Raw genomic sequence first — 17,616 nt, 5'->3', positions numbered from 1 at the left:
TGAGTGTTTGTTTATATATTTTGGAACTATTTTCTCTTTTAGAAGTGAGGTTGGTGAAGATCTTATCTCATTCTGTAGGCTGTCATTTTTTTACCATTGATGGTGCCCTTTGCCTTAGAAAAGATTTTCAGTTTCTTGAGGCTCCATTTGTTAATTATTGACCTTTGTGTCTGCTCTACTGGTATTCTATTCAAAAAGTTGTCTCATGTGCCAATGGATTCAAGATTATTTCCAAATTTCTCTTTTATCAGGTTCAGTGTAACTAGATTTATGTTGAGGTCTTTGATCCACCTGGACTTGAGTTTTGTGCAGGATGATACATAGGAATCTATTTGCATTCTTCTACATGTCAACATTCAGTTATAGCAGCACCATTTGTTGAAGATGCTTTCTTTTTTCCATTGTATTATTTTGGCTTCTTGGTTGAAATTCAATATCCATACATTTATGGATTTACCACTGAGTCTTTGAGTCCATTCCAATCAAATACTGGAGCTAAAAGACATTATGACTCACATGGACCCAACAGATCTCCTGAGACCATTTCATCCAAACACAAATGAAGACATTTCTCAGCACCTCATGGAACACTCTCCAAATTGACAACATATTCAGTCACAAAGCAAGTTTTGTCAGATACAAATAAATTGAAACACACTCCCTGCATCCTATCAAACCACATGGATTAAAGTTGAATTTCAACAACAACAGAAACAAGAGAAAGTCTAAAAATTCATGGAAACAGAACAACTCTCCAGTGAATTACCACTGGGTCAAGGCAGAGATAAGAAAGAAATTAAAGACTTCCTCAAATTCAATAAAAGTTAATGCACAACATATTCACATGTATGGAACACATTGCACGGGTTGTTAAAAGGAAAGTTCATAGCACCAACTGCCTTCATAATGAATTTTGAGAGATCTCATTTTAGAGACTTAAGAGAACACCTGAAAGCTCTGCAACAAGCACACCAAGAGGAGTAGACTGCAGGAAATAACTGAACTGAGGGCACAAACCAATAAAATAGGAAGAACTTATCTAATGAATTCAATTTAGAGGATAGCACTTTCACACCATCCATTACAGAAACAGACTCAAGGACAAATAGCACATGATTATGTCATTAGATACAGAAAGGGTCTTTGACAATATTGATTGTCACTTTATGATAAAAATCTCAGAGAGTCTAAGAATGAAAAGGACATATTTCTGCATAATAAAGCCAATAAAAAGCAAACACACAACTAACATATTGTTAACACTCAAATCATTCCTTCTAAAATCAGGAACCTGACAAGGATGACCACGCTTCCTCCTTCTGTTCAATATAGTACTAGAAGTCTTAACTAGAAGAGTAAGACAAGACAAGATACATGAAAGAAACCAAGAGGTGAAAATATTTTCATTTGTAATAATATGATTCTATAAAAAACATATTTTGCCCAGAAAACTCCAATGGCTGATAAATACATTTAGCAAAGTAACAGGTTTTAATCTGAGCCTCCAAATCAGTAGCCTACCTAAAAATACTGCACATACTGAGAATAAAATCAAGAAAACCATGCTATTCCAAATAATCTCAAAGTGTAATGAATTAGGATAAATGTCACCAAAAAGTGAAACTTCAACAATGAAAGCAGTAAGAAAGTGAAAATAAGAAACTGAAGATATTTCGATAACTTGCAAAGACCTTCTGTGATCATTATTGTAGGGTTAATATTGTGAAACTGGTCATCCTAATAAAAGCGATATATGAACACCACATGGTCCACATAAAATTTCCAGTTCAATGTTCATAGAAAATGAAAAAGAAATTTTAAATCCCAAACGGAAACCCAAAAGACCAAGAATAGCTGAAACAATTTTGAACCATGAAACAAAAACAAAGCAAACTAAAAAGAACAAAAACAAAAACTTATGGAAGCATCACCATTCCAGATTTCAAGTTACGATAACCAATTGAAGTAATAAATAGAGTATGGCAGTGGTCCCCAAACAAACATTGATTGGTGGTAGAAAACTAATGACCCACATATAAGCCCACAGTCCTGCAGTCTCTTAATTTTTGTAAAAGAGGCCAACGATTCACATTGTAGAAAACAAATGGTGCCAGTCACATTGGACAGATTGGACTATAGGTGGATGAATGAAGTTAGAGCCTTATCTCTCACCCTGCATAAAACTCAGCTTCCAATGATCCAGGTATCTCAACACAAGGCCCAAATGTTACAGATTAATGATTAATTCTTTGGTATAGCTAAATACTTTCTGAGCAGGTCACTGGTACAGACACTATAAACAAGTAATTACCAAAGTAATAAATGGGATCCCATGAAACTAAAAATCTTCTGTGCAGCAAAGGACACCATAAAGTGATTGACAAGGCAGCATGGAAGAATGGTTAAAAATCTTTACACATTGTACACATGAGAGAGGGTATGTAGAATATAAAGAATGCATTGTTACTTCAAAAACCAATCCATGATATTCACATTGAGTCTTGTCTTTACGCTGGTGTGTAAATACATTAAAAATAGAGCAATTACAATTATCAGAAACTTACTTACTATACATCAAAGGAAATATTTAGCAATGTCATGGCATTCTAAGAATACTTTGTAATTAAGAATAGATTAAATGTTTTCATTGTATTACTCGATTATTAATTTTTTGACTGAATAACGTGGTTTAAAATGTAGCATGTGAGTCTATGGCAAAGTCATTGAAGCAAACAATAGGAAATGAGAAATTTAAATTTAAATTTTACGTACAAATTCTTGATTTTCTGCACTCTTATCAAAACTTCTCTCATTTTCCACTTTAAATTCTGTTATTTCTTCTTCTAGTTCTTCTGAAAATATTATATCTTTTACATAAAAAATATGAACAACAATTAGGCAAAATAATACTCTATAAAAATAGAAATAATGTAAAGTTAGGGTTTTATTTTTTATATGTTATTTCAATTAACCACATGGTATAGGTGTATATTTACATCCTCAAGAAAACTTGTAATTGTAGACAAATCAACACTTGGACAGGTACTACATATTGGCCAGTTTTGAGTCATATACATGCTTCATATGATTTGTCAGGAAACTCATAAATGACCTATATGCTTACATCCACATATGAAGGAACTGTGGAAAATAACATTTTCATCCTGTAAACTATCCTTGCCTTGCAAGAGTAACTTAAGTAACTCATTGTTCACTTCCCCCAAATGGTACTTGGTTTACCACACATTTTTCTGTGAACAGGATAACATGCTTTTGCTCTGCACTGAAACTGCTCCTTTTTTTTTTTTGGTTTTTTGAGACAGGGTTTCTCTGTGTAGCTTTGGAGCCTTTCCTGGAACTCGCTCTGTAGACCAGGCTGGTGTCGAACTCACAGAGATCTGCCTGCCTCTGCCTCCCAAGTGCTGGGATTAAAGGCACCACCGCCCGACAAATTGCTCTTTTATGACTCACTTTATCACATGGAGTCATTTTGTACTGTACATCCTTTTTTTCCCAAGAAAAATGGGTATTGCTGTAGCTACCCTAGCTTAAGATAATGCTTAAACTCTTCTTTTGGACTTCAACTTGAACCCACTTTGTTACGGTTGTATCCGTTTTTCTCCTTGACATGTAGAAACTATATTAAAGGTTATTCTAAGATCGGAAGATCTCATTTGCTTTTGTTTCCTGTTTTCTTTTAATTACTTTGTGTGATTCTGATAGGTTTTGACTTTTAAGTTTTGAAAGTAAGTAAGCCATGGCAGACATGGTTTCTTTACTGATATAAACACAGAGAGATGAGTTTCAGACAATAGAGTACAGAGAAATGAAAAGGTGTAAAAGCAAACAAGATGTGCATATAAGTAATGAGATTTTCAGTGACTGAACTGCCATATGTGAGTGTACCCTAATTTATTGAAATAGATTATAGATATGGTTTGAAAATGCCATTCCTATTCCTTGTAAATCAATTACAATGCTCTGCAGATGGAGGAAGGCAGTGCACTATGAGTTATAAACAACACAAAAATTGATTTTCTTTTCTGAAGAGGTGGTATATTGCTGTTTGTCCAGCCCAGAACAGAATCTCTGAGCTCAACATGTCTCTGCCCTGACCTTTCAGGGAGCTTTACTATAGGTGTGCGTTTTGAGACCTAGGTGTCCAGAAATGATGTTCAAACTTTAGGGAAGTCACATTAGTCTCATGATTGACTTATAGAAGTCACTAATAAACAGGGAATTTGCACACTGGAAAGGTTAAGGTGAGTGAACCTGGGTATTAAACATTGAAGCTGTGCTTACATTTACTAATAATTCATATTGTCCTTGTGAATGTTTTTGAAGCATGTCTGCCACTAGTAAGATGGCATTGCTTATGTCAAACCCTATCATCACCATCATCAAGATATAATGGGCATCAGGAAGTCTGTGTGCATTTGAAATGTATTAAAATAAACTGATCAGAAGAATATGACATACGAAATTTACCTGGTTGAGATTGGTGTGTTAGAGACTCAGGTTTGGAGATTGGACGTGAATAATCCCTCAGCTGAATGGATTTTCAAATGAGATACTTAATTAATGTTTTGGAATTCAATAAATATTAATCATTTAATATAAATTTTAAAAGTCATTTACCTCTGAGTGAGGACATTTTTCAGCCCACACTAAAAGAAAAAGGATAAATTTATTAATCTCCTACACAATGGGAACTACAAAAGTAACTTTATATAGGCTTTGGATGGCAGTGAGTTCTTATTCCCTTCTTCCTAAATAAACACCTATTAGTTTACTGGTTAGGACAACAGCTGACAGAAATGACTGAAACATTCTAAAAGCAATCTATAGATTTAATGTAATTCTCATCAAAACTACAACATAATTAGTCAGAGAAATTGAAAAAAAAATAACCACACCAGCATGAAAAAGCCTTTCAGCTCCACATAGAAATAAAAACAAATGAACAAAGAAAAAACCCTGGAGAGAGGTAAAACAAACCCCAATACAAAAAGAGTTGGAGAAACCACCACCCCAGATTTCATGATTTTTACAGGTCTAGAGTAATAAAAACATCTTGGTTTTAGCATCACAGTATATGTGTTGATCAATGAAATCAAAATGAACACCAAACGTAAGTCCACACACCTATGGACACTATTTTTGATAAAGAAACTAGAAAGACACGCTGGAAAAAACCAGCTTCAATACATGGTGCTCACCAAACTTTATGGCTTCAAGAAGAATGCACAGAGAACTGTATTTCTAACCCTGAATAAAACTCAACTCCAAGTGGATCAAGGATCTCAAAATGAGACCAGAGACCCTGAGTAAGACAGAAGACAAAGTGTGTAATAGGCTTGAACTGACTGGTACAGGAAAAACACTTTCTGAATAGGACACCTGTGGCACAGGCACTAAGACCTACATTTAATAAATGGGACCACATGAAGCTAAAAGCTTCTTTATGGCAAGATATGTATACCAGTTATGGGATTTTAAATAATCACTCCATCATATGATAGTGTTATTGAAATAAATTATAGATATGAATTCTAAATACATTTCCTATTTCTTGTTACTAAATTACAGTGCAGTACAGATGAAGGTAAGATATACATTATAAATTCTAGAACAAAACAAAACTTGATTTTATTTTCTGAAGATGTGGTATACTGCTGGCTGTCCAGTGCAGAACAGAATCTCTGAGTTCACATATGTTTTTGCTTTGCCCTTTCTGGTAACTTTGGGTACAACAGGTGTTCATTCTGAGACTCAGGTATCAAGAAATCATAGACATTGGAGAAATCTCATTAGTCTCACGATTGACTTCTATAAGTAACTAATAAACAGAGAGCTTGCACACTGGAAAGGATAAGGCCTTAGATCATGAGTATTAAATATTAAAGCTGAGCTTATTTTGCAAATTTTTTATATTTCCAATGTAATATATTTTCCAGCATGTATGCCACTATCAGATGGCATTGCGTATGTCAAAGTCTACCATCACCATCATCAAGATATAATTGGCATCAGGAAGACTGTGTGCTTTTGAAATTTATTAAAATACCTTGATCAGGAGAATGTGACTTACAAAATTTACCTGCTTGAGATTGCTGTGTTTCAGACTTGGGTTTGGAAATTCGATGAGAATAATCCCTCTGCTGAATGGATTTTGAAATGAGATATTTAATCAATATTTTGGACTTCAATCAAGATGTAATTATTCAATATTACTATTAAAAAGCATTTACCTCTGGGTGTGGACATTTTTCAGCCCAAACTGAAAGAGAAAAATGTAGAGTCAGTCTCATGCACAACGAGATCACCAAAACTACCTTTATGTAGGCTTCAGATGGCAGTGAGATTTCATTCCCTTCTTTCATAATAAACTCCTATTATTTTACTGCTTAGGACAAAAACTGACATAAATATACCGAAATTTAGCAAAGCAACTTAAAGATTCAGTGCAAGAGCCATCAAAATTCTAATATAATTTGTCAGAAAAATTGAAAAAAAGAAAAACCAACCACAACAGCATCTAAACACCTTTCAGGTTCATATGGAAATCCAAAAAATAAAAATAAAAAAATAAAAAACCAAACAAAAGAATGGAGAGACTCCACCAGCTCAGATTGTCCCCGTTCTCCTAGGCGCAGTTACAGGCCAGCAGGCAACACTCCTGCAGGCAGGTCTGATTCCCACCACCCCATCAGATCCTTTAATCACAAGTCCTACTCTGTCCCTCTAAGCCTACCCACTGCACCAAGACTGCAGCTGCTCCCTGAGACACACACTCTGCTAGCTCCAATTGAACCAAGAGGTGAATCATTGTTCTTCCAGCCAGTCACCCAGCCTCTAGGCCTTAGGCCCAGGGGCACAACCCATGCCCCCATTCCCCCACCCATTGCAGCCCCAATTTCAGGCCAGTTGGAAAGTCTCCTGCAGGCAGAACTAACTACCTCCACTCCACATAAGACTCTGTTATTTACAAGTCCCACTTGCTCTCCCAAATCCACCCATCCCCCAAGACCATAGCTGTTCCCTGAGACACAGACTTGGCTGGCTCCCATTGGACCAAGAGGTGACTTACTGTACTCCCAGCCGGTCACCCTGCTTCAGAGGCACAACCCAAGCCCCCTTACCCCCACCCATTGTAGCCCCAGTTGTAGACCAGCAGGCAAGACTCCTGTGGTGAGGTAACCCAGGCTCAGAAAGACAAACATGATATGTAATCACTCATCAGTGGATACCAGATGTAAAGAAAAAAAAATAATCAGACTACAACCCACAGCTCCAAAGAAGCTAGGAAACGAGGAGCCTAAGAGGGACACATGGATTGCCATGGGAAGGAGAAACAGAGGAGATCTCCATGAGTAAAGTGGGGATGGGGAGCAATAAAGGGGATGGGATAGAGGAAGAGAACATGAGGGGATGATGGGATGGCTGAGCTGGGAGAGGGACAGAGTGGGAGAGCAATGAAAGAGATATCTTGATAGAGGGAGACATTATGGGGTGAGGGAGAAACCTGGTGCTAGGGAAATTTCTAGGAATCCACAAGGATGACCCCAGATTAGAAGACTGGCAATAGTGGATAGGGTGCCTGAACTGGCCTACCCTGGTATTCAGATTGGTGAATTCCCTAACTGTCATCATAGAGCCTTCATCCAGTAATTGATGGAAGCAGATGCAGAGATCCACAACCAAGCACCAGGCTGAACTCTGGGAGTCCAGTAGAGAAGAGGGAAGAGGATTCTATGAGCAAGGGGGGCGGGGTCAAGATTTGTAGGGAAATCTACAGAGACAACTAAACCATGTTTGTAGGAACTCAGGAACTTTAGACCAACAGCTGTGGAACCAGCATGAGACTGGACTAGGCCCTCTGCATATGGGAGACAGTTGTGTAGCTTGGTCTGTTTGAAGGCCCCCTGGTAATGGGATCAGGATCTATACCTGGTGCATGTGCTGGCAATCTGGAGCCCATTACCTATAGTGGGATGCCTAGCTCAGCCTTGTTGCAGTGTGGAGGTGCTTGATCCTGCCTCAACTGAATGTACCAGGATTTGCTGACTCCCCATGGGAGACCTAACACTTTTTTGGAAGAGGGGCTGGGGGTATACTGGAGGGGAGTCGGAAGAGGGATGAGAGGGGGATCTGTGGTTGGTATGTAAAATAAAATTTTAAATAAAAAAAGAACAAAATAATGAAAGACAACACTGAATAGAGATAAAAGGATACTTAATATGAAAAGAGGATGGAGAAACCACTATCTTAGAGTTCATGTTTTGTTACAGAGGTAGACTAATAAAAACAGCATGGTTCTAGCATCACAATAGACATGTTGATCAGTGAAATCAAACTAAACACCAAATGGAGGTCCACACACCAATGGACACATGATTTTTCATATAGAAACCGGAAATATACACTGGGTAAAAAACATCTTCCACACATGGTAATGAACTAATCTTGATTGCTGCATGGAGAAAACTGCACAGAGATCTGTATTTACTACCCTAAATAAAAACTTAATTCCAAATGAATCAAGGATCTCTAAATAAGACCAGAGACACTGAATATAACAGAAGAGAAAGTGTGTAATAGGCTTGAATTCATTGGTACAGGAAAAGACTTTTTGAATAGGACACCTGTAGCACAGGCACTAAGACCCACACTTAATAAATGGGACCACATGAAGCTGAAAGTTTCCTATGGCAAGATATCTATGTAAGCTTTGGGATTGTCAATGACTGCTCCACTATATGATAGTGTATGCTGTGTTATTGAAATAGACTGTAGATAAGAATTCTAAATGCATTTCCTATTCCTTGTAATTAAATTACAATGCACTATGAGTGAAGTGAAGCAGTGTACTATGAGTTCTAGAGCAACACAAAAATTGATTTTCTTTCCTGAAGATATTGTACATTGCTGTTTGTCCAGTCCAGATCAGAATCTCTGAGCTCAAATAAGTTTCTGCCTTGTCCTTACAGATAGCTATGTGTGTAGGTGTGCATTCTGAGATCCATCAAGAAATTATGGTCACACACTGGGGCAGTCTCATTAGTCTCATGATTGACTTCTACAAGTCACTAATAAACAGAGATTGCACACTGGAAATGATAAGGCAGTCCAACATGAATATTAAACATTGAAGCTGAGCTGACATTTCTAAATGTTTTATGTTGTCAATGTAATAATTTTAAAGCATGTATGCCACTAGTGAGTTGGCATTGCTTATGACAAAACCTTCCAACATTATAGTCAAGATATAATTGGCATCAGGAAGACTGTGTGTATTTGAAATGTATTAGAATAAATTGATCAGGAGAAAGTGACTTACAAAATTTACCTGTTTGAGACTGCTGTGTTTCAGGCTTGGATCTGGAGACTAGATGACAATCATCCCTCAGCTATTTTGAAAAGAGACATTTAATCAATATTTTGGATTTCAACAATATATAAATATTCAATATAAATATTAAAAGGCATTTACCTCTGGATGTGGACATTTTTCAGCCCAAACTGAAAGAAAAAGAAAGTATAGTCAATCTTATGCACAATAAGAATTCCAAACCTACCTTTATGAAGGCTTCAGAGGGCAATGAGTTCTATTCCCTTCTTTCAAAATAACCATCTATTATTTTATTGGTTAGGAAAGCAGCTGACAAGAAATATATTGAAATATATCAAAAGAAATCTATAGATTCAATTTAATTCCCATCAAAATTCAGAGAAATTTAAAAAACAACCACAACAGCATCAAAAAGCCTTTCAGGTTCATATGGAAATACAAAAAAATCTTGGATAGATTTAAGAAGATTCTCAATACTAAAATACGCTGGAGAAATCACTATCCCAGATTGCATGTTTTGTTACAGAGCTAGAGTAATAAAAACATCATGATTCTATCATCAAAATAGACATGTTGATCAATGAAATCAAATTAATGTCAAAACACCTATGAATACATGATTTTTCATAAAGAAACTAGAAATACACACTGGATAAAAAAATAGCCTCCATACATGGAGATTACCAAACTTCATGGATACATGAAGGAGAATACACATACAAAACTCAACTCCAAGTGGATCATGAATCTCAAAATAAGACTAGATACCCTGAATATGACAGAAGAAAAAGTTTTTAACAGGCTTGAACTCACTGGTACAGGAAAGACTTCTGAACAGAACACCTGCAATACAGCACTAAGACCGAAATTTAGTAAATGGGACCACATGAAACCGAAAGCTTCTTTATGGCAAAGGACACCATCATCAGGCTACATAATAGGAAAAGAACTTAATCATTCAAACCTCTAATGTACAGTTAGTATCTAAAATACATAAAGAAGAAAAATTGGACTCCCAGGAAACAACTAACCCAATGATAATGGTGTTCGGGAATACAAAGACAATTTTTAAAAGATAAAACACAAACTGCTGACAAACTTTTAAAGAAATGCTCATCATCTTTCTTTATCAGGAGAATGCAAACCAAAAGTACTTTGAGATTTCATTTTTCTCCTGTCCAAAGGGCAAAGTTCAATTAAGCAAATGACAACTCATGCTTGTGAGGATATGACGAAAATGGAACACTTGCTCATTACTGATGAGAATGTAAACTTTTACAGCCATTAAGGAAATGACTCTGGCATTTTCTCAGGAAGCTGGCTACTAATCCTTCTCTAAAGCCACCTATACATCTATCTGGCATATACCCAAAGGACTCTATATCCTACTACAATAAATACCTGCTCATACATGCTCATTATTGACTATTTACAATAGCCAGATTTAGGGAACAGTTTAGATGTCCTTTAACTGGCAAATATATAATGAAAATATGGTGAACTTACACGATGGGGTGTTTTGCTTCTATCAAAAAAAAGGAAATTTACATATAAGTGTAGGAAGCTAGAAAAAAATCATCACCAATGAGGAGACCCAGATCCAAAAGTCAAATACTGTATAATTTCCCTTATATGTGAGTGTTAGCATTTAAGTCTTCAACATGTGTGCTAAAATCCATAGACTCTGCATCAAGTAAGGGACTGCTTGCGAGGATCGTTCAAGTAAAGGGAAATAGAATATATAATTGTAAAGAGACAGTGGGGGGAAGGGCGATGCAAGTGAGAGGTTAGGGTAGGAATATGGGGATGGACAATTTACTAAAGTCCACGTGAAAAACCATATGGAAACATACTGCTGTAGAATATTTCTAAATACATATGCATATAAAATAAATCCAAATGGAGTCTCCAAATAAAAGAGGAGATAAAGCCCCAATTAGACATCTTTTGCTAAACATGAAACCTTCAGTTATACCTAGTTGAGTCAATGGACAAAAGGGCAATTTAGGTATCTCAGGTAGAAGAGAACTCAGAGATCCTTCTGGGAGTATCTCTATTTTACACATCGCTCATGCATATTAACATATGGGGCTTATTACCACTTTTGTTGTCTTTTATTTAAGTGTAAATTTATTCAGTGATTTCTTTTGGTAGCACAACATACCAGCATTTGTCTTACATAAAGTCTCTTCATGATGACTCTTACCTTGAATTATTTCATTTTCTTCTAGACCATTTCCTATGTTGGATGACTGGGCAGCTTTCTGCAGTGGATTAGGGTAAAAGACACTCCGTCACGTGATATTAGTAGTGTAATTTCAAAAGGTCTCATTTTCTATTTCTGAACATATCATGATATTGGACTTTAAGAAAATTGTTCATGAGAATATATGCAGTATATATCAAAAACCATGGTATTTGAATGGAGAATCTTATATACACAGTCAAGTTTAAGTCTTTCATTTCCCAATTACATACAAGAAATATAGAATAGAGGAAAAACATCCATAGACAGAGTAATGCCTGATGTGTATGTATCAATAAAAGTAATTATTTTATATTACAATGCATAAAACTAATTTGTTCTTCTTAGTAAAGTTGGAGAATGTTAATGACACAAATGTTCACATCTTTAGTAAGGCCATTCCTCTAGGACACGATTAATATTAATCATGAGGTGTTATACAATGACATTATTTGTGTGGTTAGGCTTGATAGGAGATATGTATTATGTTAAAAAGCATTCATGTTATATCATGCTGATTGTGTAGTGAAGAAGGCAGAATGTGCTTAATTTCGGTAAAAGTGAACGAACAAAACTGACATATTTCGTTAATTTCTTATAGATGGTAAATCTGGATCAAAATGATAAGCAGACAAGTTATTTCCTATGTTACCTTTAGACAATAACATTAGACCATTATGCAGTTTTAATATTTTGCAAATGTTTCTCAATGAACAGAAATCTTCCCCAAACACCATTTCACATTTTTTGCATGTTTAATAGAATCAACAAATCTTGCTTTCTCGTCATTCAAGAATTTTAAAAGTTATGAGAATATGTTGTCCACTATTCTATATGTACAGTAATGCCATCCTATTTGACAGTTACTGAGTGGACACTCCCTCATCTTCTAAAACATGTTAGGCTTCATACTTTGATCTTTGATATCAAAATACCATTCTCACTCCTACCCTGTATTAACGACAATTTTACCTAAATGTCTCTCTGTACCATATGTTTTCTTTATGACAAAATGCACCTATCTGAACTAAAACAGTTGCTTTTTACTTGTTTTGTGTTCTATTACTATAGCATATTAGGCTTCCCTCTGAAATTCTCAGTTCTTGATTTCTCAACATAGAGTAGATATTGACTATACAGATTTATGTAGGTTTAAAATATTAAAAATGTCTTCAGAACATACTCATACTTCAGTAAGTACCTAACATTGTGTAAAAGGGAAACTATAGTGTCTTGAATCTATTTGAATTCTCTACATTAACTCAACTCCCAATATATATATTAATTAAGCATATTGGACAATAATGTGGAAATAATTAATTTTCTTCATTGAATTGAGCAAAATAATTGAGTTTTTCCTTCACAATGAAGCCTCTTTTATGGAATCAAAAATTCTTTCTGTTGGCAGATTAGTTGATTATATGTCCATATTATCTTCTCAAATGAGGACCTTGAAATAACCCAATGACCATAAGGAAAAAATTTCTCCTTGACATAACTGAGTATAATCATCACATAACAAATTTAGTTTCTGCAGGAAGAATCAACTTTATGAAATAAATCCAACTCTGAAGTCACAATTTTATATCATCCACTATTTTAAATAGAGAGCCATAAGACTCTCCAGCTACGTAAAGAGCTTAACATAAAGCACAAGTAATAATCACATAATTATTTACTAAATTACTTATAAAAGACAATGATTAGCTGTGTGACTGGATTCTAAGAATACCCTGTGTTTTATAATAGGTAAAAGACTTTCACTTCAATGTTAAATCATCATTGATGGACTGAATATAGTAGCCTGAAGTGTAGTTTCTTTTGGCATATGGTAAGATCATCAAACCAAACAGTAGTAAGTGAGAAATTTAAATTTAAATAGTTACATACCAACTTTTGATAGTCTTCATTCTTATTATAAGCATTTTCATTTTCCAGTTTTAAATCCGGTATTGTTTCTAATTCTAGTTCTTCTGACATATCCACATTTTATTTAAAAAATAAATATAACAATTAGATACACAATTTTCTATGACAATAGACTGAAATACATTCATAATTAGAATTTAGAAAAAAATTTACTCTTATCAAATATTTCAATTAAATGTACTTTATACATGAATATTTACATGCTTAGATAAATGCCCAAGTTGTAGAAATACCTGTATATCACTTGTACAGAAACTGCATGTTGCCAGCTTCAAGACATCCAAATACTTGACTAATTCATCTAGTAGTAACACACCTCTCATAAATGACCAAGCTCTCTAAAATCTACATTTTCAGACGTCATCCATTTTTCAGAACATTTATCATGTGCTCACACCCACAAGCACATTCAAAAATGTACAAATTAAAGAAATTGGAGAAGGATTATGAAATAATTTTTTTTATTGAAACTGGCAAAATAGTTTTAGTTGTAAGGCCCTATTGCTCAAGACTCCACACTTTAGACACAGAATTTGGAGTAATTTAGCTGGACCTGACATAGAAACCTGCTCTCCTACTATGAGAACATGCTATGCAAAGTGCCAAGGGAGATAAGCAATCAGTAATCCCACCACCAAGATGTTGAAAGGCCTGGCAAGATAACGCTCATGGTAGGATAGCGACACTTTTATTTTTGGGGTAACCAACAGCTGTCCTATCGGTCCGGAGACCCACTCAATGAGAAATTCATTCCTGGTACTGGGAAACTAATCAACTATCCATGGATGGAGAAATCATAAACACTAGGAGTCATCAATTACTCCCGTTTTCTTATAACAGTATACTTACTGTGTTCTAAATATGGTTTTTATAGTCACGGTTATACCACAGAAGAATGTAGCTGTCATTTCTCCTCAAAGAATTTACTTTACACAGTACATAAAAATATTACAGTATATACAATTAATCAGACTCCAAGGAGTGACCATAATATGCCGCAACTCCACTTACAAAGTCCTAAATCTAAAGATCAGGAAAAATAGCAAGAATTGGGTAGATAGATTGTAAAATCAAAGTACCAGCACTCTTGAAGCTACACAGCATCTTCTATGCATGACTTAGATATTGCTACCACGAAATTTCAAAAGTATGATATCTGAAAAGACACCTATATAAGGACAACACTTGATGAAATGCTACTGTGGGTGAAGTGAATCTCACAATGCACAACCCCTAGATGAAGATCTGTAGGCAATCAGTGACTGATAAACAAAGAAAAATCAGGTGATTTTCCAGAGATGAGCTCATCCTAGTAGGATAATAGGTTGTGCAATTCCAGTGATCAGTCCTAAACACATGTACATACAAGCAACACACTAAACAAATACACACAAGCATGCATGCACTTACACACACTCACACACGCACAGAGACACAAACACACATGCACACACATATTCACGCATGTACGCACGCATACACACACACACACACAAAAAAAAAATAGTGTGTCTTTACTAATAGTATAGAAGTCACACACATAGTTACTAAGGACTTGAGCACAGGAAAGGTTGTAGGAATAGCCAGACACCTGAAAATGATGTAAATATAGTACACAAGCATGAAATTATCAAAAGCTAAATAAAATAAAAGGCAACTCTTTTACTGACATTCTTATTTCAACCTTTGGATGAAAGTTTTTCTTGTCTACTATTACATTTTTACTTTTGTTTGATTTAATATGTATTACGTGGGTTATTTTATTTGGCTAAGGTATTTGTTGCCATGTTTTAAGCAAACCTCTCTGCCAAGTGATCTTACAAGTTAAGCATGTGCATTACCTTCTTGTTCTTCTACATTTTCATATTGTTTGGAAGCTATTGGTAAGTCATCCACACCACTTTTCAGACTATTCTCAGGAATATCTTGCTAAAATAATGAAAATAATAATGAGAATATAGTTGAATTTCCTATTTTGAATTCAACTAAACTTAAAAATAGGATAAAATATTTTCATAGATAACCTTTTGCATGCTCTTGAGATCAACCTGTCTTTTTACCCCATACAGTCACATATTCTAAAATCAAGCCTTGTAGCAGAAATAGAAAAAGATTATCTGCAGAATTCAATAAAGAACTAAACTCATAATATGAAACTTACATTCCTCACCAAAAATTAAACAGTTAAAGGATACATTTAAGTAATAATAACTGTTAATGTGCTTGCCATATCAAAGTATTTGATTTAAAAATCAATTCCTTGAGAAAATCATTTTAATATTATAATAAGGCCCTTTGGTTAGTATGAATATACAAACTACGCCAGGTGGAGAAGAATTGAAATATTTTAGAATTAGTTTTGTTTATGAAAAGAAGGATGTACAAAAAATAGTTTTGTTAAAATCTTAGATAGAGAGAAAATAGTTTCATAAAATTAAAAAGCAATTAGTGATTCTTCTTTGTTTACATAATGCATGTAATCTTTCAATGAAATCTTAAACTCTTCCACAGTAAAAAATGGGTATCATTAGAGCATAACAAGCATTAACATGAAGGGAAGCATCAGAACATTCATTCTATGTCTGGAATGTTCCTGGTGCTTATTTATACTTGAAATAGTAGAGAGGTCCTTATGCAATTACACACTCAGCATTTTTAGTCATTTACTTGTGAGATAGGTAAGAAAATTTAAAGTTCACATAGATTCACTATTCTCTAAATGGCATAACACTAATGGTTATCACTTCATATTTAAGTCATATGAACTGGTAGTTTTAATTCAGAAAGATTCTGTGATGAAACATCAATGTCATTATGTCAGCTGAGGATTTGTAAGTCTTCAAATACTGTTGAAATATATGTCAGTCTGGTCCCAACATTCATAAAACACATGAAGAAAGGAATAAAAAGCCCTATTGACTATATGCTGAAATCCACATTTGAAGAATTTATGTATAGCTTATCACAATAAGACTTGAAGGACTGGGTGTGTGGTTGAGTGGTAAAGAATTTGCCTTGCATTCACTAATTTCATAGTTGATGTAATAAACGAAAAAACAAAAAAGAAAACTACAAAACTCTAATCACAAGTGATCTAGGACACCCAGAAACAGGAAGCCTAACCTCAGAGTGATTTTGGAGATTTAAATGAGCAATGAAACCACTGTGTAGACATCCTTTAAAATTTGAAGTGTTACATATGATGCAAAGAATTTCAGGTTACTTTTAAAGATTTTGAGTGCAAAAATAAGATGAAATTGAAATTTTGCCTTTAGCATTGGTTATCAAAGACCTTATTCTAGAACTTTCTACAATTAGGGGGAAACATGTATACCTCAATTATATGAAGAGTTTTTTCTTCCATTTTTGATTTAAAAATTTGCATGTACAATATATTTTGAACATATTTTCCCAACCAAAATACTCCCAGATTATTCCCCATCTACCTACCCCCCAAGTTTATAATCTTTCTCTCTTAAATCTACCCCCAAATTGAAAATACAAACTTACAACCAATAAGACAAACATGCCACAAGAGAACAATCAGCCCCCAACAATACCACAAACACAAAATTGAACACTGCTTCCTTTGTGTTGATCAACTTCCCCTGGTCATAGTGTCTTCTCTGGAGTGCCTTTGATATACCCAGTGATGCTTCAAGTAGAACACTGACTTTTCCTTTTGCCAACAGCTATCAATTACAAACTGTGTCCTGGTTATGGATGGCAGCCTGTGTCTTCTTCTGCCTCTTAGTGCTGGCACCCTGTCTTGTTGGAACCTGGGCAAATCATCTGTGTATGGGCGTAGTCTCTGAGTTCATATGTGCATTGGTCTTGGTCCTGTTGTGTCTGGAAGCCAAAGTTTCCTTGACCTTATCCATAAGCACTGGCTCTTATAATCATTCTGCTTCCTTTTCTACATAAACACTGAGCCTTGATGGAGGAGGTTTGATGAAGACATCCAATTTATGACTAGGTGGTCCAAAGTCTCTCACTCTGCATTTTGACCAGTTGTTGATCTCTGTGTTGATTCCCATCTACTGCAAGAGAAAACTTCTATAAGGAGGATCGGGAAAGGTATAGTGACATG

The 17,616-nt window shown here is 35.2% G+C and overlaps 1 protein-coding gene across 3 annotated transcripts in view; it reads right to left on the bottom strand.

Moving 5' to 3' along the window:
* LOC131901795 (POTE ankyrin domain family member A-like) overlaps nt 1-17,616 on the bottom strand; it is a 55,950-nt gene that overhangs the window by 14,994 nt on the left and 23,340 nt on the right. For 2 of the 3 annotated variants that reach the window (XM_059252870.1, XM_059252869.1), the window contains exons 9-18: nt 15,368-15,455; nt 13,488-13,570; nt 11,559-11,616; nt 9,494-9,522; nt 9,350-9,410; nt 6,252-6,280; nt 6,101-6,161; nt 4,639-4,667; nt 4,489-4,549; nt 2,773-2,867 (exon numbers count right to left, since the gene is read on the bottom strand). In XM_059252870.1, coding sequence (XP_059108853.1) covers nt 2,773-2,867; nt 4,489-4,549; nt 4,639-4,667; nt 6,101-6,161; nt 6,252-6,280; nt 9,350-9,410; nt 9,494-9,522; nt 11,559-11,616; nt 13,488-13,570; nt 15,368-15,455 — 594 coding nt within the window. The remainder of the gene's footprint in view (nt 1-2,772; nt 2,868-4,488; nt 4,550-4,638; nt 4,668-6,100; nt 6,162-6,251; nt 6,281-9,349; nt 9,411-9,493; nt 9,523-11,558; nt 11,617-13,487; nt 13,571-15,367; nt 15,456-17,616) is intronic. The other variant, XM_059252871.1, reaches the window with a different exon arrangement.

This window comes from Peromyscus eremicus, unplaced genomic scaffold (assembly GCF_949786415.1).
Source record: "Peromyscus eremicus unplaced genomic scaffold, PerEre_H2_v1 PerEre#2#unplaced_401, whole genome shotgun sequence".
Lineage (NCBI taxonomy): Eukaryota > Metazoa > Chordata > Mammalia > Rodentia > Cricetidae > Peromyscus > Peromyscus eremicus.
The sequence above is the reverse complement of the archived record's forward strand: the minus strand, read 5'-3'. Positions and strand labels throughout refer to the sequence as shown.